The sequence below is a fragment of the Lepus europaeus genome, chromosome 17, assembly GCF_033115175.1.
Source record: "Lepus europaeus isolate LE1 chromosome 17, mLepTim1.pri, whole genome shotgun sequence".
NCBI classification, from domain to species: domain Eukaryota; kingdom Metazoa; phylum Chordata; class Mammalia; order Lagomorpha; family Leporidae; genus Lepus; species Lepus europaeus.
The window spans coordinates 68,813,897-68,835,948 of record NC_084843.1 but is presented as its reverse complement, the minus strand read 5'-3'; the positions used below and the strand labels follow the sequence as shown (position 1 = coordinate 68,835,948).

General features: G+C 49.2%; 1 protein-coding gene across 3 annotated transcripts in view; it reads right to left on the bottom strand.

The window, feature by feature from the left end:
- SH2D4B (SH2 domain containing 4B) overlaps positions 1 to 22,052 on the bottom strand; it is a 111,489-nt gene that overhangs the window by 38,558 nt on the left and 50,879 nt on the right. For all 3 annotated transcript variants that reach the window (XM_062214249.1, XM_062214250.1, XM_062214248.1), the window contains one exon: positions 13,716 to 13,863. In XM_062214249.1, coding sequence (XP_062070233.1) covers positions 13,716 to 13,863 — 148 coding nt within the window. The remainder of the gene's footprint in view (positions 1 to 13,715; positions 13,864 to 22,052) is intronic.

Below are 22,052 nucleotides of genomic sequence, written 5' to 3'. Positions count from 1 at the left end.
CAAGCCCATTGCGACTGACTGTCCCTGAAAAGACACCTGGGTGTTGCTGCTTCAAACTCCCTATGGGAAGCCTGGGACTGGGAAAATGCAAGAGCAGGAACAAAGTCTGCCAGAGAGAGTCAGGTCTTCCGTGAAAACAAATTACTTCATAGGAATCTGACTGCACCTTGCAAGGCCTGTATCTGCCTCTAAAGAGAAAGCTCTTGGCCAGTGCCGCAGCTCACTAGGCTAATCCTCCGCCTGCGGTGCCGGCACTCCGGGTTCTAGTCCCGGTTGGGGTGCCGGATTCTGTCCTGGTTGCTCTTCTTCCAGTCCAGCTCTCTGCTGTGGCCTGGGAGTACAGTGGAAGATGGCCCAGGTCCTTGGGCCCTGCATCCGCATGGGAGACCAGGAGGAAGCACCTGGCTCCTGGCTTCGGATCAGCGCAGCAACTCGCTGACCGTAGTGGCCACCTAGGGGGTGAACCAATGGAAAAAGGAAGACCTTTCTCTCTGTCTCTCTCTCTCTCTCTCTCACTGTCTAACTCTGCCTGTAAAAAAAAAAAAAAAAAAAAAAAAAAAAAAAAAAAAAAAGAGAGAGAGAGAGAGAGAGAGAAAGCTCTTGAAGATGGCCTTGCTCTTCTAAACACACCAAGCTAGCAATGGCCCTGTCCCCAGCAGGTCGCCGTACCCCTCCTGGAGTAAAATCAAATTTCTAAACCCACCCCATTCAACACATGCTCAACAAGCACCTAAAAACCTGCCAGGAAATGTGGTGCGGCTCAGCATTTGCAGGATGCTGAGTGAATCCACCCTGGTTCTTAAAGAAAGCATTTCTTCAGGCCAGAAGATGAGGTAGAAACAGGTAAGATAATGGAAGATTTTTCTCACGATGTCTGCCTCTAGCCTTGCATTGTAAACCCAACCCTTACCTATCAATCTAAGTACGAGCACTTCCCCATGATGCACCTGCTTCTCTTCGGGGACCAGGAAAGAGGAGATGCCATTATGGCAACGTGAAAGTGAGACTCCATGTGGAGGCACGATGAAAGCCCCAGAAAGACTCACACACACAAAACCCCACCCAAAGTCCACCCTGTGTGTACGCTCAATTAGGGCACCACTGCCTCTCCCATAAAGGGGGCTGCTACAACGGGGAAGCAGTTCTCTGTGCCTTTTGGCTTCGGGCCCTTTGTTGTCCTTCTCTGGCCTCTTCCCATGCTCTCTCCTCGTAGGCCACTCTCTGGCCCACTCAAGGCAGGAATCTCTCTGTGTGGATGGCCCACACTCAGCGTGCATGTATATTCACTCTCACTTTTAAATAAATCCTGTTCTCTGGCCGGCGCCGCGGCTCACTAGGCTAATCCTCCGCCTTGCGGCGCCGGCACACCGGGTTCTAGTCCCGGTCGGGGCACCGATCCTGTCCCGGTTGCCCCTCTTCCAGGCCAGCTCTCTGCTGTGGCCAGGGAGTGCAGTGGAGGATGGCCCAAGTGCTTGGGCCCTGCACCCCATGGGAGACCAGGAGAAGCACCTGGCTCCTGCCATCGGATCAGCGCGGTGCGCCGGCCACAGCGCGCCTACCGCGGCGGCCATTGGAGGGTGAACCAACGGCAAAAGGAAGACCTTTCTCTCTGTCTCTCTCTCTCACTGTCCACTCTGCCTGTCAAAAAATAAATAAATAAATAAATAAATCCTGTTCTCACCTGCGTGCCCTACTTAGACCTCTGCTTCGAATTCCTTCCTCTGTGGGGACAAGAACTTGGAATAAATACTGAGAGACATAGTCCTGTAACACGAGCCAAGCTGAGGACTAAGACAAATAAACAGCTCCATCTGGTGAAGAAGGAGGGAAGATCATTTAAAAGGAGGCTGATAAAGTGCTGTCAGTGTCAGGCCTTTGGCCTGGTAGTTAAGACACAGGCGAGGACTCCTCTGTCTCCTATCAGAGTTTGAGTTCCAGCTCTGCTTCCGATTCCAGTTTCCTGCTACTGCACACCCTGGGAAGCAGCAGGTGCTGGCTCAAGTAGTTGGGTTCCTGCCATACACCTAGAAGACCTAGTTTGAGTTCCTGGCTCCTGGCTTCAGTCTGACCCAGCCCCAGCCATTACCAGCATTTAAGGAGAGAACCAGCTGTTGGGAGAGCTCTCTCTGTATATATCTATAAATATTTGCCTCTCAAATGATAAATATATACTTTTTAAAGATTTACTTATTTATTTGAAAGACAGAGTTACAGGTTACAGAGAGTGAGAAGTCTTTCATCTGCTAGTTCACTCCCCAGATGGCCTCAACGGCCGGAGTTGTACCAATTCGAAGCCAGGAGACAGGAATTCCCTCCAGGTCTCTCACAGCGGGAGCAGGGGCCCAAGGACTTGAGCCATCATCCACTGCTTTCCCAGGCCATAGCAGAGAGCTGGATTGGAAGTGGAGCAGCCAGGACTTGAAATGGCGCCAGTAGGGGATGCACTGCAGGTAGTGGTTTTACCTGCTATGCCACAACACCAGGCCCCAATATATACATTTTTAATTGTTAAAAAATAATAATAATAATAAGAGGGCTGGCACTGTGGCGCAGTGGGTTAACACCCTGGCCTGAGGCGCCAGCATCGCATATGTGTCAGGTTCTAATACCAGCTGCTCCACTTCCAATCCAGCTCTCTGCTATGGCTTGGGATAGCAGTAGAAGATGGCCCAAGTCCTTGGGCCCCTGCACCCACATGGGAATCCTAGAAGAAGCTCCTGGCTCCTGGCTTTGGATCGGCACAGTTCCAGCTGTTGCGGCCAATTGGGGAATGAACTATCGGATGGAAGACCACTCTCTGCCTCTCCTCTCTCTCTATGTAAGTCTGACTTTCTTTTTTTTTTTTTTTTTGACAGGCAGAGTTAGACAGAGAGAGAGAGAGAGAGAAAGAGAAAGGTCTTCCTTCCATTAGTTCACCCTCAAAATGGCCACTACGGCCGGCGCGCTGCGCCAATCCGAAGCCAAGAGCCAGGTGCTTCCTCCTGGTCTCCCATGTGGGTGCAGGGCCCAAGCACTTGGGCCATCCTCCACTGCCTTCTGGGGCCACAGCAGAGAGCTGGACTGGAAGAAGAGCAACCGGGACAGAAACGGCGCCCCAACCAGGAGTAGAACCCAGGGTGCCGGCGCAGCAGGCAGAGGATTAGCATAGTGAGCCGTGGCGCCAGCCCTTTTTTTTTTTTTAACTCTGACTTTCAAGTAAATAAATAAATCTTTATAAAAAATTTAAAAATATGAAAGTCAACAGAGTGCCTTCCCCTAGGAGGTTCACACCTCCCTTAGGATATACCCCATGTGAAGAGATAGATAGGTCTGGGCCTCTGAATTTACAAGGCCTAAAGCCCACCAGATTATTATCAAGCCCCTTCTATCAGGTTCTATTTGCCTCTCAATCAGAAAACTTAATTGTAGCTTAGACAGCACCTTTCTTAGCTCCTCTAATAATGACTCTGTCCTTTGTTCTAGACCCTGTCTAGCGCACTTGGGCCTCATTCCTTTGTAATCATAACCTCTACTCTACCGCCAATGGCTCTACTCCCAACCTGTGTGTACTGATGGTCCTCTTCCCCACTTAATGCTGTATAATTGTTCAAACCTGGTAAATGCCACTCTTAGGATCATTGGTTACTATCCTCACTCTGTCTTTTATGACTTTGTCTAAATATGATCAGAGTCGGCAAACTTGGAAGACTTCCATAGCCTTGGCAACTCATGACGACAGCCTAGGGTAGTTACTGGCGCCATAAACTAGAGTGTCAATTTGTTGGGTCAACAACAGGAGCCACTGTGCACTTGCTCCTCATGTGGGATCTCTGTCCTTAATGTGCTGTACATTTTGATTTAATGCTATAACTAGTACTCAAACAGTATGTTTCACTTTGTGTTTCTATGTTGGTGCAAACTGTTGAAATCTTTATACTAAATTGATCTTCTGTATATAAAGAGAATTGAAAATGAATCTTGATGTGAATGGAAGGGGACAGGGAGCGGGAGAGGGGAGGGTTGCGGGTGGGAGGGAAGTTATGAGAGGGGGAAGCCATTGTAATCCATAAGCTGTACACTGGAAATTTATATTCATTAAATAAAAGTTAAAAAAAAAAAAAGAAAAAAAATTTAAAAATAGGCTGGCGCCGCGGCTCAATAGGCTAATCCTCCGCCTTGCAGCTCCGGCACAGCAGGTTCTAGTCCCGGTCGGGGCGCCGGATTCTGTCCCGGTTGCCCCTCTTCCAGGCCAGCTCTCTGCTGTGGCCAGGGAGTGCAGTGGAGGGTGGCCAAAGTCCTTGGGCCCTGCACCCCATGGGCGACCAGGAGAAGCACCTGGCTCCTGCCTTCAGATCAGCGCGGTGCGCCGGCTGCAGTGCGTCGGCCACGGCGGCCATTGGAGGGTGAACCAACAGCAAAGGAAGACCTTTCTCTCTGTCTCTCTCTCACTGTCCACTCTGCCTGTCAAAAAAAAAAAAAAAAACTAAGGTGTTGTCAGAGTTTTAGGGGCAGCAGCACTCACCCTCTGCTAGGGAGCTGGGAGCCATCACAAGACAGAGAAGATCCAGTCTGGGGAGATCAACAGTTTTCCAGAAAAAGAAGGAAGAGGAGGCCAATCCAGGAAAAAAAAAAAAAAAAAAAAAAAAACAGAGAGAGGTTTGGGTGATGAGTTGGCTGACCTGTAGATTTCAGACACTAAGAATGCCACAACACCTGCCTGGCACTGTGAGAGGCTCAAGTCCATTTCAGCACCTATGAGATGAGCTTGGCAGTCACTGGATTACCAGTTAGAAGCTTGTGCTCAGGGCCAGCAGGTAAAGATGCCGCCTGCAGCGCTGGCATCCCATATGGGTGCCAGTTCGAGTCCTGGCTGCTCCACTTCCCATCCAGCTCCCTACTAATGCGCCTGGGAAAGCAGAGGAAAACTGCCCAAGTCCCTGGGCCCCTGCACCCACATAGGAGACCCAGAAGAACCTCTGGCTCCTAGCTTCGGCCTGGCCCAGCCCCGGCTGTTGCAGCCATATGGGGATTGAACTGGTGGATGGAAGACCTCTCTCTCTTCCTCTGTCTCTGTTAACTCTGCCTTTCAAATAAATAAAATAAATCTTAAAAAAAAAAAAACAAGCAAACAAACAAACAAACAAAACGCCAGCTTGTGCGCTACAGGGAGTTTACAGGGTCTGAAAGACAATGGCCTTCAGTGACAGACAGGCAAGTTGCAGGAGGAAGTTACACACAGAATGGGAAGGCAGGGAAGGCAGGTTTTTGGCATTCAGGTAGGTGAGGCCCAGCACTGACACTAAACCCACCCTCCTAAAGCCCAGCTCTCATCTTGCCTCTTCCTCAAACGCCTTGCAAGGCCCCCACTGCACACAGGATAAAGGGTAAATCCCTTAGCCTGGCAGTGCCCCGCCCACTCCCCTTGCTTTCCCAGCCCAGCACCCTCTGCTCGGGCTCCGTCACGCACGCAGCACACTGCAGACTGCCTCTGTGCAGCTGTGCGCACCTGCTCACACCAGCCCTGGGCCCGCTCAGAAACACAGGAGGTGGAGCTGCGGGCACTCAGAGGGGAAGCTGCCAGGGCTTCAGGCAAAAGCAGGTTCTCCGTCCCCGTCTTGGGAAGTCGGCCCTGCCTCCCAGGCTGGATGATGGGAAAGAGACAGACATGGAAGCACACAGACTCAGGGTCAAGGGGAAGCTCCACAACAGCTTTCCTTAACAACGTCCTGAGCACCTCTGGGCCTTGGTTTCCACCTGTGTCATAATGAGTATGATGCGAGCATTTCCCAGCTCTTATGAAGATTAAATAAGACAGGAAAATGCTGAAAACTATGAAGTGCTTTCGAAAAGCAACGAATTTTTTTTTAAAATTATTTATTTTGTTTGAAAGTCAGAGTTACAGAGAGAGAAAGAAAGAAAGAGAGAGAGAGAGATCTTCTATCCACTGGTTCATTCCCCAAATGGCCGCAATAGCCAAGACTGGGCCAAACTGAAGCCAGGAAGCAGGAGCTTCATCCAGGCCTCCTACATGGGTACAGAGGCCTAAGGACTTGGGCCATTGTCCACTGCTTTCCCAGGCACGTTTTTCAGGGAGTTAAATCGGAAGTAGAGTACCCCATATCGGATGCTGGTGTCGCAGGCAGCAGCTTAACTTGCTACGCCACAATACTGGCCCCAACAACTTTTTTTAAAAAAGATTTATTTATTTGAAAGAGTGACAGAGAGAAAAAGACAGAAAGTTCTTTCTTCTGCTGGCTCACGTCCCAGATGGCCACAACAGCCAGGGCTGGGCCACACTAAAGCCAGGAGCCAGGAGCTCCATCCTGGTCTCCCACGTGGGTGGCAGAAGCCCAAGTATTTGGGCCATCTTTTGTTGCCTTCTCAGGAGCATCAGCAGGGAGCCAGATCAGAAGCAGAGCAGTGGGGACTAGAACCAGTGCTCCAATATGGAATGCGGGAGTCCCTAGCAGCAGACGACTTCTTGTGCCACAACACCCAGCCCAGTAACATATTCTTTAATCAGGCATCTCACTCTGACTCTCCCAGTCTCCCAAAGCCCAAGCCTGGAGCCAGGCAGCCCTTGCTCAGAGCCCAGCCCCATTCAACATCATGTGACGCTGGGCAAGATACTTAACCACCCTGGGTCTCGGTTTCCTCAAAGTAAAATGGAGATAAGAATAGACCCAGGGTGCTGGCGCCACCATAGCTCAATAGGCTAATCCTCCGCCTGCGGCGCAGGCACACCAGGTTCTAGACCCGGTCGGGGCGCCGGATTTTATACCGGTTGCCCCTCTTCCAGGCCAGCTCTCTGCTATGGCCCGGGAGTGCAGTGGAGGATGGCCCAAGTGCTTGGGCCCTGCACCCGCATGGAAGACCAGGAGAAGCACCTAGCTCCTGGCTTTGGATCAGCGTGGTGCACCGGCCGCAGCGGCCATCCATTGGGGGGTGAACAATGGAAAAGGAAGACCTTTCTCTCTGTCTCTCTCTCTCACTGTCCACTCTGCCTGTCAAAAAATTAAAAAAAAAAAAAAAAGAATAGACCCAGGGCCAGTGTTGTGGCACAGCAGGTTAAGCCACCACCTGAATGTCCATATCCCATATGAGTGCCAGTTTGAGTCCCAGCTGCTTCACTTCTGATCCAGCTCCCTGCTAATGAGCCCGGGAAAGCAGCAGAAGATGGCCCAGGTACTTGGGCCCCTGCCAACCATGTGGGAGACCTGGATAGAATTCCAGGCTCCTGGCTTCAGCCTGGCCCAGCCCTGGCCATTATGCCGTTTGGGGAGTGAACCAGCAGATAGAAAACCTCTCTCTCTCTCTCTCTCTCTCTCTCTCTCTCTCTCTCTCTCTCTCCGAAAACGTTGTTATGATGATTAGAACAGCTAATAATATACAGCACTCAGAACCATGCCAAGTTCATACTGAGAAGCCTATTAAGTGCTAGCTCGTATTTTCACTTCCATAAGCCCTGGTATCACATCTCTAAAATTAACTGTTAGCAATTCGTGGCCAGCCCAGAAGGGGGCACCCTTGTTGGTCAATCTCAGGGAAGCTGCTCCCAACAGTTGACAAGCAGCTTCCACTAAATTATGCTTAAAAATCAAAATCCTAAAAGATTTCTTTGGTTCCTTCTCCTGAACTCTGGCCCAGGAGTGGATCTGAACTGTAGCCCATGAATGCCACAGAAACTCTGCCAGAACTCATGGAAGTTTTTTGTTTGTTTTTTTTTTAAACTCTAACCCAGTGAAAACAGCTAAAACAAATGTTAACGGCCACCACAAGCAACTGGGCCCTGAGCTAGGAGGGAGAGAACTGTTTCCTGTGCTTACTGCAGAGGTGAGGGCCCAGATCCAGGCACTCTCTGCTTCCTCCCCCTGCAGCCAGATCCACATTACCCAGGTGCTGAGCCCAAACAGGACTCTGTGGGCCTATCCAGGAACCTCATTGCACAAAGAGCAAAAGGAGCCCAAGAGGTCTTTCCTGCTCCTGGGTGGGGGGGGTCCCATGGTCTCCTCTGCTACAGGGAGAATGTGTCTCGCCTCCTAGGGTTCTGTAAGCACTACTGAGACAGACGAAAACAGAAGAAAGGCTGGATTCAGAGACAACAAAAACATCAGGGGTGGGTATCTGGCCTGGCAGTGGAGACATCTGGATTCTATATACGGGTGTCTGGGCTGGAGGCCAGGCTCCACTCCTGATTCCAGCTTGCTGCTAATGCACACCCTGGGAGGTAGCAGGTAAGGGCTCAAGTGGTTGGGTCCTGTTACCCACGTGGGAGACCTAGATTGAGTTATCAGCTCCCAGCTTCAACCTGGTCCAGCCCTGGCTGTTGTGGGCATTTGGGGAACAAACCAGCACATAGATAGGAGCTTGCTCTCTCTCTCTCCCCCTCACCCCACTTCAGTGTGACTGGAAGAAGGCACTGAGAGCTGGGGGTGAAGAAACAGAAAAGGTCACTTAGGAGACCAACAAATATTGTCTCATGTGTTCTAATGCCTTACCAAAAGGCCACTGAAAGCTGCTGGAAGGTCTTAAATGAGAGAGCAGGATGCTACAAGGGGTCTTCAGAAAGTTCATGGAAATGCATACCAGTATTACCCTAAAAACTATGCATGGACTTTCAAAATTTTTGCACCAAAACAACCTTGACTTTTACTTCCATTTGTCCACAAACTCTATAAAGTCCCCTCATATTTGCACTTTTTTAAAATGATTTTTATTTATTTGACAGGTAGAGTTACAGACAGTGAGAGGGAGAGACAGAGAGAAAGGTCTTCCTTCCATTGATTCACTTTCCAAATGGCCGCAACAGCCAGAGCTGCGCCGATCCGAAGCCAGGGCCAGGTACCTCTTCCTGGTCTCCCATGCGGGTGCAGGGGCCCAAGCACTTGGGCCATCTTCTACTGCTATCTCAGGCCATAGCAGAGAGCTGGACTAGAAGAGGAGCAACCAGGACTAGAACCGGCGCCCATATGGGATGCCAGCGCCACAGGTGGAGGATCAACCTGGTGCGCCACAGGCACCAGCCCTGTATTTGCACTTTTAAGAGACAGATTGCTGTACAATGTTGGGAATGATGGCAGCAAGAATGACAACTTGGAAAACAGAAATTCAGGCAAAGAGCAAAGGGGACCTAAGCTAAGAGACAGAAAGAGAAAAAGCAAAGAGGGGTGCACACTCAGAGCAAGTTAAGGAGGTTGGGGTGCGGGCATCTGCTGGAGATGCCCACACTCCATATTGGAGTGCCTGGTTCAAGTCCTATCTCCTCTGCTTCCCATCCAACTTCCTGCTAATGCACGCTGGGAGGCAAAAGGTGATGGCTCAATTAGTTGGGTCCCTGCCACTCACGTGGGAGACAGATCGGCTTCTGGTATCCTGGCTTAGGGACTGACCCACCGCTGAGTATCGTGAGCATTTAAGGAGTGAATCAGCAGATGCGAGACTCTCCAACCCACCACCTTTTAAATAACATGAAAATAAATAAAATTTTTAAGAGGAGGTAGAATCCTTGCAACTTGCTAACTTTTTGAATTGGTAGCAAACAAAAGGGAGGCACTGGAATAACAGCAAAATTCCTGCCTTTGACAGCAAGCAATGAAGCAGGTGGGGGGAAGAGGAGGATTGAGTTTGGGGCATTTGAGGTAGAGGTGACCATGGGAGTCCAGGAGGAGAGGCCCAGGAGTACCTGCTCCTCGTGGTTCCCTTGGCCCTGGGCTATCCCCTCCTTTGTCCGGGTAGAAAAGAGTCAGTGCCTGCCATATAGGATTCAGCTCATTCAGTTGCATCCTACAGAGAAGCTAAGTGCTGCAGACCAGTGTCAAGTTGTAGTGAATGGTATAACGTCCCTGAAAATTACTGAATAATCCTGTAATACAGAAAGGTATCAGTAAAGATTCAGATTGTGTATTGTGGTGAGGTGCTTAAATTCTGCCCCATGCAGTGCTGTGCACCTTGAATTACCCACACTGGGATTGACCTACACTTTACTTTGTCGATAAAATGGGGGCCTCACGGGGTTGCTTTGCACTGTGAGGCAGTACACGGAGGGAGCTTGCACAGCTCCTGGCACACACGGAGGTTCATTAGAGATTAGATATCTACTGTTGCTGATGTTAGCTGTGTTGGCTGTGAGAAAAGGGGATTGCAATGCCACCTTCACAAAGGGTCCATCCCTGGATGGTGGTAGGGAAAGGATTTAGAAATGAGGAATGGGGCAAATGAACACTGTGGAAAGGGGAGGCTTCCTGACCCTTGAGAAAGAACAGGTGGCCCCGATGTTGATGGTGCACACAGATGTCTTATAGCAGCCCACTGGAGATGCTGACACCTGAGGGAATGGGTGGGTTTGGCACTCAAGACGTTGAACCCTGAGAGATGAACCTCCAGGAAGACAAGCAACATTCACCCACAGCTAAACATTAGGCTGAAGGAATGGAGTCTCTTAACCTCCACCCGGGAAACCTGCCTCACCTGCTTCTGGTGTGGCCTGCCACCTGCTTGTTCCTGGTGGCTGCCAACAGTGACCCCCTGTGGCCTTTGGGAGAAACTGCAGGAGTTCCTTGAGGACTGAGCGTTGAGTGTTGGATCCTCAAGACAATCAACACCTGGGGGCTCAGCCTGGTGTTATTCTGAGTTGTAAGATCAACAACAGGTGATGCCCAAAGTTTAGGGAGTACAGACGTCCTCAACCTAAGATGATTCAAGTTAATGATCCTTCCATTGGACAGTGCAAGGTGCAAAAGTGGCACACATTCAGTGGAAGCAGTCCTTGGAATTTGGAAGGTGAATCTTTCCCCTGGGTGGCATGGGCCTCCCCGTGCTGGGCAGGGGCAGTGAGCACATCTCCCCATCAGCCCCATGCTCCTCAGTGTGCTGTGCTGCTCACTGTGATGCAGGGAAGGCTAGGTGCCTTCAATGCGTTTTCAACTTCCGATATGCTTATCAGGATGTCCCCCACCATAAGTCTATAAGTACCTGTCACTGTGTCCAAGAGAAAGCACACAATCTCCCAACCATCAGTGTATCATGTCATCCTTTGGCTTTCCTCCCAGCCCCAAACCCTGCTCTGCCTCACCTCACTTCCAGGCCACACAGCATCACCACAAACCCTTTCAGGTTCAGCCTGTCCCAAGTCTACACCATATTTTTAAGTTTATTTTTATTTATTTTCATCTATTTGAAAGGCAGAGAGAGAGAGAGATCTTAATGCCCACAACAGTCAGGGCCAGGCCAGGCTGAAGCCAGGAAGGACCCTGGTACTCCATCTAGGTCTCCCATGTGGGTAGCAGGAGTCTAAGTACTTGAACTATCATCTGCTGCCCCTAGGATGTGCACTGGCAGGAGCCTGGATCAGAAGCAGAAAAGCTGGGACTTGAACCTGCACTCTGATACGGAATTGTGGGCATCCCAGGCGATGTCTTAACCTACTGCACCACAATGCCTGCCCCCGCAGCATTTCAGAATCATTGACACTCAGGAGCCAGCTTTGTGGCACAGCAGGTTAAGCTGCTACCTGCACCACTGGCATCTCACATGAGCGCTGATTGGAGTCCCGGCTCCTCTACTTCCCATCCAGCTCCCTGTTAATGTGCCTGAGAAAGTCGCAGAAGACGCCCCCAAGAGTTCGGGCCTTTGCCACCCACATGGGAGACCAGGATGGAGTTCGAGGCTCTTGGCTTAAGCCTGGCCCCGCCTGGGCCATTGAAGCCATTTGCGGAGTGAACCAGTGGATGGAAGATCTCTCTCTTTCTGCCTCTCCCTCTCTCTTTAACTCGGCCTCTTAAATAAATAAATAAATAAACTTTTTTTTAAAATAATAATAATTGATTTCAACTCAGACTCCAAAACATGTGCCTCTCTAAGAGTGACGGGAACATAACCAAGATTACTAGACCTCGCCCTGGGCCTGAGCACACATTTCTCACGCAGCCTTGTCACAGCCTGGCTGGGAGTGAGATAACTGCCTGCAGATGGTTGGTCAGGGGCCACAGCCAAATCACACGAGTCAAGGATCCAGGGGTGAACTCAAGTCCTGCCAACAGCTCAAAGACCCTGCGTGCGTTTCTGACCAAAGAACTACAGCAACAATAGATGTCCAGTTTTCATAAATAATATCCTCTGTGAAGACACGTTGCTTCATCTCTGAATCCCAGGGCATGCCGACAGGTTCACAGATGGAAAGTTACAGATACATTTCTGTTCTCGAAATATTCAGAGCTCCTCAGAAGCCAGAGCTCCGCGGATTCCACTGAGCAGCTAACTCTGTATTGAAGAGATGCAAAAAGGGATAATTCCCTTTTTTCTAACTTGGAGAATTTAATTTGGGGGTTTTATCAGAAACTTCTACTCCTCGCTAGATGAATGGCCCCCTATATCTTTCATATTAAATTAACTGAGGGCAGAATGCCTTTGTTGGATGTGAATGACAGTCTCCAGAGTGTAGCTCATCATTTTTAAGTACAAAATGCAGACCTCAAATCAGGGAGCCTGAGTTATCACATCTATTGTCTATTTTTCAGTTGCCACACAGAACATTAATTAGCAACCAGGCGGCTCCTGGGCAAGGTGATCTTCCATTCTCTGTCCCTAATGGAACCGGCCCCAGGAGCACAGACCTGGACAGCTCAGAAAGCACTTTGGCTTCCATTTCCCTCTCCCAACAAGGCTCAGGTCAGCATGACTAATCCCATTTTACCAATGAAGACACTGAGCAAGAACTCACACAAGGTCACACTCACAAGCAGCAGCGCTAGGACAGGCCTCCCAGTCCAGTGCCCCTTCCCCCACACTGCAATAGCCGCATGGGACTTCACTTTGCAACAATTCACTCTTTTCCTATATAAACCTCTGTCTACGGCCAAACCACCCTGAACGCACCTGATCTCGTCCAATATAAACCTCTGCCCTGCCTGTTGTTTCCCCTGCCTCTTCTTCCATTCTAAACTTAAATGAGTGAATTGTTCTTTAACATTTGCACATCTTGTCTTTCTGGCCTCCCTTTTCATCATCACCCAGCATGATCCCCAGGCTGTGGCCACGCTGTGACGTGTGTGTGACCCACGCCCACAGTGGCCGTGCTTCGTTCAGTGCTGTTCCCTCTGCTATGGCACCCTTCTCCACCTTCTTCACCCACCCATTTTCCCAAACCAAAAGCTTTTCCAAATGCTCTCCTTGTCCAGAGGAATTCTCTCTCCCTCTCCCTCTCCCTCTCCCTCTCTCTCTCCCTCTCGCTCTCCCTTTCCCTCTCCCTCTCCCTCTCCCCCTCTCCTCTCTCTCTCTCTCTCTCTCTCTCTCTCTCTCTCTCTCTCTCTCTCCCTTATATTTCAAACCACTACTGGACTGTGTCTCAACGCCTCCCCTGGAAGCCCCCTGGGACAGCCACTGTGTGTGCCCACGGTGTGTGCTGCATCCCCCCGCCACCCCAAAGCCCTTCTTCTGTGTGTCTGTTTTCTGCTCCAGTTGCCGAGTTCCTCTAAAATAAGGGCCATGGTTTCTCATCTCTGGATCCCCAGGGCTTAGCACAGAGCAGGAAGTCATTGGCAACTTGGTAAATGCAGCACTTTGTGTTAAACATCAGCTATCTCCCCTGCGGGCATGTAAGCCCCGAGAAGGTGGAACCCCTACTCTCCAGGCCCAGGACCATGCACATGGTGAGCCTAGGGGCAAGGCTTGCAGGGTGAGTGACCTGAATGACGCTGAGTGTGGGTGCACAGGGACGCTGGGAAGCAAGCTGTACTCACACTGCTCTTCCCACTCGCGCTCCTCCTTCTCGCTGGGGTGGCAATGCAGCTGGGCCTGCTTCAGGGTCCAGTAGAGCTCCTTCGCCCTCTGCTCTTCCTGGAGGCGAATCTGCTCTTCTCCTCGCTTCCTCTCCTCTTCCTCCTTCCTCTAAAATACCATGGAGACGGAATCCGGTTAGGTGACCCCAACTCTACAGAGTCGAAGTGCCTCTGATTCTGCAGCAGGATAGGGCTGGGCTGTCAGGTCTCAGTCACTACACATGTGAAATGACAACGGTTGCTCCTTAAAAAAAAAAAGCCTGGGTAGGGATTAAATGGGTTGACATGTGTGGAATGAGTTATAGATATTAAAGCTTTCTGAGCCATGCTTGGGCAAGAGAGGGCATAGGTACAGGAAGTGTATCTAGTCTTCCTGGAGGTCACAAAGCAGGATATTGTCTTGTCTTTACCCTCAGCCTGGACAAGACACAAGCAGCCCCCTGTGACTGTGGGTTCCAATCTGCAGATTCGACTAGCCACGAATAGAAAATAATGGAAATTACAAGGCATTTTCATTGTACTAGGTATTATAAGTAATATAGGATGGCTTAAGGTACACAGGATGATGTAACCAAGTTACATGCCAATACTATGTCACTTTATATAAGGGACTTGAGCATCCATGAACTTGTGGTACCCACAGGGTGAGGGGTGTGTTCTGGAACCAATCCCCCATAGAAGCCCAGCAATGACAGAATTTTCCAAGAGACAGTAGGTTTGGGAGCCCTAAATTCCCCATTTCTGTCCCATTGTTAAGCTCCAAGCAGGTCGTGTGTGTGTGCGTGTGTGTGTATGAATTTTCTTCTTTGTTTGCATCACTTGTAAACGTGCATAATGAGCCAAAAGCACATGTGTGAAATTATCAGTCCTCTGAGCCACTTCACCCCAAACCAACCCAACCCACCCAAGCCGGTACCCAGAGGCCACCATTCCAACTACCATATGCACGTCTGACTAATTCTTGGTTTATCAAAAATGGACATGAAATATCACCTTTGATCGTGGTACTTCAGAGTGTATCTCCCTCAGAAGTGAACACCCACGCTTTCCCCCTCCTCTTCCTCACTTTAAATTCACATCAATAACCAATGTAAATACAGTTCACTGTAAAGCCAAATAGGATGATATTTTCACCAGTCTCAAAAAGTAGTACTTTTTAAAAAGATTTATTATTTTTTTTTTTTTTTACTTATTAGATTTTTATTTGTGAGGCAATGCAACAGAGAGAGACTCTTCTTTCCACTGGTGCACTCCCCAAATGGCAGGGAGCCCAGCCTGGACTTGGCCAAAGCCAGGAGCCTGGAACTCCATCCTGGTCTCCCACATGGGTGTTAGTGGACCAAGTATTCTGGCCATCATCTGCTACCTTCCCAGAGGCTTTAGCAGAAAGGAGGATCGGAAGTAGAGCAGTCAGTACTCAAACTGGCGCTCTGATACGGAATGCTGACATCACTAGTGGTGGCCTAATCCACTGTGCCCCGCGGTCATTTTCAAATTTTTTTTCCGAAATTTGAGTATGTCTTACAACTTACCACCAAAAAAAAAAAAAAAAAAAAAAAAAAAAAAAAAAACAGTTTTCTCTTCCTAACAGATTTCCACAGCTGATGGCATCTTAAATTCAGTAAAACAGAGTGGAATGATAGTCTTTTCTTTCAAATACTTTGTTGGTTTTTTTTCTGGGTCAGTAATTGCTTTTTCTTGAAATTGGATATTAAATTTTCCAAACTTCTCTCAGAGTAGTAAATCCTCTAAGTTTAACTGAGTGCTTTTCTTTGTTTTTTTTTTTTTAAGATTTATTTATTTATTTGAAAGTCAGAGTTAGAGAGAGAGAGGGAGAGACAGAAAGACAGATCCTCCATCTGCTGGTTAGTTCTCCAAATGGCCCCACAGCCAGCACTGGGCCAGGACGAAGCCAGGAGCCAGGAACTTCTTCCACTTGGGTCATCCTCCACTGCTTTTCCCAGGCCATTATCAGGGAACTGGATCAGAAGTGGAGCAGCCAGGACACAAACAGTGCCCACAACAGTTACTGGCATTGCAGGCGGCGACTTTAACCCATTGAGCCATAGTGCTGGCCCCACCAAGTGCTTTTTCTAACAGATGAAGCCATGGTTGTCTTTTTCCAAGGGACACCACTGCCCCTGATGCCATGTCCCTTCTTCTCCAGGCTGCATTGGCTGCTTACTAGGTCCCCTCTTCAGCCACGCACCCAGGACCTGCCCCTCTGCCTTGGCTGACTTGCAGCTCCTACCTCTTTCTTGGCCTATTTCTCCTGTGGCAGCAACTTATATTGCAACACTTCTTAGGTAAAGATGCACAGAGACCCTTTCTGAGTCTTTACCTCTCTGAAAATATCGATATACAGCTTCCCAGGTAACTGCTAATGTGGATCAGTGTGCAATTGATGAAAAATCATTTTCTTGCAGAATGTTGAAGACTTTATTTCCTAGTCTTCTGGAACCCAGTTCAGCTGCCCAGATCCTCATTCTGTGTAAGGCACTAATTTTTCTCTCTGGAATCTTTTAGGGTCTCCTCATCACTGATGTTCTGAACTATTTAAAATAGCGTGTCTTGGTGTGGATTTTCTTTCATACGTTATATAGGACACTTCTTTCCATCTGGAGCCTCTTGCTTTTTCAGCGCAATACATCTTTCCGTGGGATCCTTTGATGACTTCTCTCCTTTCTCTTCTCCGTAGAACCCTGTTTGCCAAGTGCTGCTCTCCTTGAGTTGATCTGCTAAGTGTCTTGTCATTTCTCTCATCTTTTTTGGCCCACTTCCTGGTTGATTCCACTGACTTTTTCTTCCAAATTTTGTATGAAATTGTTTGATTTCAGCTCTGACATTTGTGATTTTCCAGCCCTCTTTCTTCTTCTTTGGTTGTCCTTTTTCATAGTATCTTGTACTTGTCTCACGAATGCAATGGCTTGGAGGGTGTTAGGGCATTTCTCCCCACACTACTTTGTTTCAGATCTAGTTCTCTGTGTGGGTTTTTTAAAGTGTGTTTGATTTGGTGCTTGTCATTCCTGTGGGGGCCTTCCTTCGATGTCTGATATTCCCTAGAGAAGGTGACACTATGGGAGCAGAAGGCTCACAGCATGTGACCAGAGCTTCCTTGAGAGGTGGGCTTCACTCTAGGGCAGTTGGGTAAGGAATAAGCTACTTCACTGAGGGACACTCACATGTAGGCAACAGTGTTTGGTGTCTTCTCTAGCCTTTCTGGGTGGTGTCGGAACACCAGCATTTCCTCGCCTCCAGGGGGAGCCAGCTGCAGGCAGAAACACTCTTAGATTCATACTTCTTGGGAATCCAAACTTCGAAGCACTTTCTTTGTAAATTTCCTCAAGTCTTCCCAAAACTGCCAGAATTAGCCCCTGAGGCCTGATGGGGCAGTAGTATTGTCCAGATAAAGCCCCCCCAAGCCCAGATCAGATACTGTACAAACACTAGTCCCTGTTCTTCCTTCCAGGGTGCCCTCTGGCCCTCTCCCCCATGCAAAGAGTTGACCAGATACCCTCAAGAAACTCCAGGATTCATACTTAATGGGGTAATCTTGGGGCCCAGTGGCTGAGTCCTGGTTATAGGCTGATTTTACATGGCTCAAATATACACAAAGACCCTGCTTTTAAAAAAAAAAAAATCCCAACCCTGAATACCCTAAGGACAATCCTGGTAAACTGTCCAGTGATCAGACCTGTTCTCACCTAACTGTTGACCATCTTCCTGATACTCCAAGCCCTGAACTTTTCCCTTTCAACTCCCCATCTTTCTGGTCAGATGGAGAGATTTAGCAGACTGGAAAAAGGTGAAAATGGGGACATGTAGGTAGAGCCACTCCACACAGAAACTTGCAGCCAAGCCCACATCCTCAGGCCTGCCCTTTGCAGAACCCAGTGCCTCCAAGCCCTGCACCTGGCAGAAACCTGGATGGAGTCAGTTCACTGCCTTCATCCGCTCCCCACAGGTGACTTGCAAAGCCCCTCATTGTGTCTTCCAGCCCAAATATTCCTGGACACTTGCTCATCTATTCTTCTCTCCCCTCCTCCTTTGTCTGTTCTTGTGGTTTGTAACTTTCTCTGTCCTTTGGTATTATTTTAATGGATCAATAAGGGACAAAAAAGAAAAATAACCGTGAATTTTTAATCTCTTCATTAACAAATGCCAAGGTTTTTGTGGATTCTGAAATGGTTTAGACTGAAGACTTTCTTCCAACAATGGCTACTGTTTGATGCTTGTCCACTGGAACTTGGGAGTCTGGATCCAATTGTCTTTTGTTAATGGCACTAAGAGGGTAGAAAATCCAATGGTGATGTTCCCAGGGAGGGCCTTTGGGAAATGCTTAGCCTGGATTGGGTCATTAGGGTGGGCCCAGGGTAGCTTATAAGGAGAGACAGAGACAAGCACTCCCACTGTCTCTTGCCATGCATGCTCTGTGCCACTTGAGGACTCTGCTAACAAGAAGCCATCACCAGGGCCAAGCCAGTGGGGCCTACCTAATCTTGGACTGTGAGTCTCCAGAACCAAGAGCCAAATGCACTTCTTTCCTTTCGTACCTTAGGCTGCCTCAAGTGTTTTACTGTAGTAATGAGACTCGCAGAATCAATGATCAAATTTTTAACTCCAAATTCCAACTTCCTAACAACCTAGTCACTAAGAGTTGGGAATGAAGAGCTAACGAAGTGGCTTCATCCACTCATTCCCCAAATATTTACTGAGCGTTTACAAAGCCAGTCCTGGGATTACCACACCAGGGTTACAGCTGTGAGCAAGACAGATTCCCCGCTAGCCCAGAGCTTGCCTTCTAGTGGTGGGAAAAAAAAAAAAAAAAAAACAACTCCACAAATTTTAAAAAAATCAAGAAAAACACAAAAATAAGAAACAGTGTTCAAGCCGGCGCTGTGGCTTAACAGGCTAATCCTCCACCTTGCGGAGCCGGCACACCGGGTTCTAGTCCCGGTTGGGGCGCCGGATTCTATCCCGGTTGCCCCTCTTCCAGGCCAGAGATGCTATGGCCCGGAAAGGCAGTGGAGGATGGCCCAAGTCCTTGGGCCCTGCACCCGCATGGGAGACCAGGAGAAGCACCTGGCTCCTGGCTTCGGATCAGCACAATGCGCCGGCCACAGCGGCCATTGGAGGGTGAGCCAACGGCAAAAAGGAAGACCTTTCTCTCTGTCTCTCTCTCTCACTATCCACTCTGCCTGTTTAAAAAAAAAAAAAAAAAAGAACACAACAGTGTTCAGAGAATTAAAACAGTGTAGGTGATCGTATCGAAGAGGTTACTTCCGGCTTCAGGATCACAAGACTTGGCAGAAGAGGTGACACGTGGTCTGAGAAGTGAATAACAAGACAGGGGCGGCCAAGAGAGTATCAGGCAGAAGGAACTTCCTGGCAGAGGGAACCACAAGGGCAAAAGCCCCAGTATTGCGACACATTTGCCTGTTTGAGTACAGAATTATCTACTGCGGCTGGACTCTAATTTTGGCTGAGTTTGACATGCTGTGCAACACCCAGGAGATCTGGGGGCAGAAGGGGACTTGAGCCTGGGGTTAAGGGTGACATCAGTCTGGAGATACCGACCAGGGAGAGATCATTTACATATGGGTGATGCTTCTCAGCCACAGGACTTAAAGATATGACTGAGAGCAAGAGTATAGTTTAGGAGAAGACAACCAGAGTGTCTTGAGTCACTGCACCATTTACAAGTGGAGAAAGTCAGAGCTAGGAACAGGAACTGAGAAGGAAGGCCAAGGAACAAGGTAAAAATGCAGAAGGGGCAATGTCTGATGAGCAAGCCAAGAAAGCATTTCGAGGAAAAGGGAGAGGTCAAGCCGAAGGCTGCTGAGGCTTCAGGAAAGATAAGGACACAGAAGCCACACAAGGGTGGTGGATGTGGCCACAGGAAGTCACACAGGATACTGGCAAGAGCAGTTGGTGCAGAGTAGGGAGAAGCCAGGCGGGCACCACGGAGGAAGGAGGGGACCGCGAAGAAGCCTTGTATGCCATTTCCTGTAAAAAGGAGCAGAGGCAGCAGCGGCAGCAGGAGGGGAACATGGGGTTACGATACAAATGTGGTGGGTTGGTTGGTTTTAGGGTGGACATTATTAGAGCAGGGAGTTTTTGACTGACCCAGAATCAGAACTCAAGTCCCCAAGACTCCAAAGTTAAATTGTGCGAGTTGTACTTCCAAGTTGTACGTCGCCTTCCTCCCTCACCAGCATCTCAGCGGCACGGAAAGTCACCCCTCACACTGGCACAGCCCTTCCCAGCTTACACAGTGGACTTCCCATTCCTTCCCCAGAGCTCCCTAATCTTGGACCACGATCATCACGTCACTCAATCAACAGGGCATCAGCCAAGGCAACGTCCACGCGGGCCCTTTAGATCCATCGCCCACCACACGGGTGTGTTCCAGGCAGGCGCAGGTCTTGGGGAAAACAGTCAAGACCTGCCCAAATCGGAAAGGCTCCAGTACCTACTACAGACAAGGAATGAATTAGTTTGTTCAGGCTGCCACACCAGAGTGCCACAGACTGCATGACTGAAATACAGAAATGTGTTTCTTTGCAAGTCTAACATCAAAGGAGACAGGGTCTCTCTCCTTGACTTGTAGGCAGCTGCCTCCTCTCCATGTCATCATATGGCCTCTCCTCTACACGTATGTGTCAGTCTGTCCAATTCCCTCTTACTAGGACGCCAGTCGTACTAGATTAGGATCCAGCTGACGCTAAAGATCGCATTTTAACTTAACGGCCTCCCTGAAGACCCTACCTCCAAAGACAGTTACATTCTGAAATACTGGGAATTGGGACTTCCACGTTCCTGTGGATTTCATAAGGACACAGTTCAGCCCATAAAAAGAGATCGCACCCCAGAGAAGGGTCACCACGGCCATACAGTGGCTAAGTGGCACTCACCACCTCAAATTGCCAGGCAGTGTTCCCGCTCCACCCAGCTGTGACTAACAGGAAGCAGAACATTAAATGGCCATTCCATTGTTCACTGGATTTGTTAGGTAGGAAGGTAGAAATGAGCCCACGCCTGTGAAAGGGGTCTCAGGAAAACAAAGCACCTATGTGAAGGAATGGAGCAACCTTGGAAGCAGGCAGGATTTCACACTGCAAAGTCCTGCCCATACCCCCGTAACTTTATAGGTGGCCCTAGCCATCTCTCCAAGAAAAGCACCCCAGGGATAATCCTCTTTGCCAGGAGCCAAAAGGGCTACACTCTGGTGACACTGGGTAATAAAACCTTGGGAGGGATTTCACTTATTTCTTTTTTTAGAGAGAGGTTTATTTTATTTAGTTGAAAGACAGAGTTACAGAGAGAGGTAGAGACAGAGAGAAAGGTCTTCCATCCGCTGGTTCACTCCCCAGATGGCTGCAACGGCCGGAGCTGCGCCGATCTGAAGCCAGGAGCTTCTTCCAGGTCTCCCACATGGATGCAGGGCACTTGGGCCAAGGACTTGGGCCATCGTCTACTGCTGTCCCAGGCTATAGCAGAGAGCTGGATCGGAAGAGGAGCAGCCAGGACTAGAACCGGTGCTCATATGTGATGCCAGTGCTTTAAGCCAGGGCTTTAACCTGCTGTGCCAACAGTGCAGGCCCCAGGAGTTTCACTTATTTCACAAAGGAAACCCTCTGTCTAGGAGAAGCAGTGAGGTAGGGGAGGAGAAAAACCGAGGGAAGAAGTGGATTCCACCCTTCTATAAACCCCAGCCTGGATGTCCAGATGCCATCTGTTCTGATGAATGCACTACCTCACTAAACCTTGCTGCCTTGGTTGCCACTGCTCTCTGTCTCACACCTGGCATTCCCTTCTTACTGGCAGACAAGGACTTCTACTCCAGCCATCTCCAGCCATCTCCACTAACAAATTCTCAGCACCAGTGGCCCCAGAGGTCAGCGGCCACCTCCACTGCAAAGGAAATGCCTGGCCAGTTACTGTGACACAGGCAGGCTCTTCTCAGCAGGAGAAAACATGGTGCAACTGCAGATAAGCAGAATTGCATCTTTCTCCCCCCAGCTTTGCCAAAATGACTCAGCCCTCACTGCTGAATTGCCTAAATTCAGAATCTTTTGGCCGATCTGAGATCAAAAAAAAAAAAAAAAAAGTCGTTCAGCAGCCAAAGAGAAAGGTCTGTGCAGACAAAAAGGAGATATGCCACTCCCCTTCCACCCAGAAATCACTCACCACCCTGTTCTGGCTGCCCAAAGCCTTCTGAGCTGTCCAGTTTATCTAATCCCCCTTCTCCTGATAACCCATCGGTAACAGCAAACCATAGGCACCCACAGATGCCCC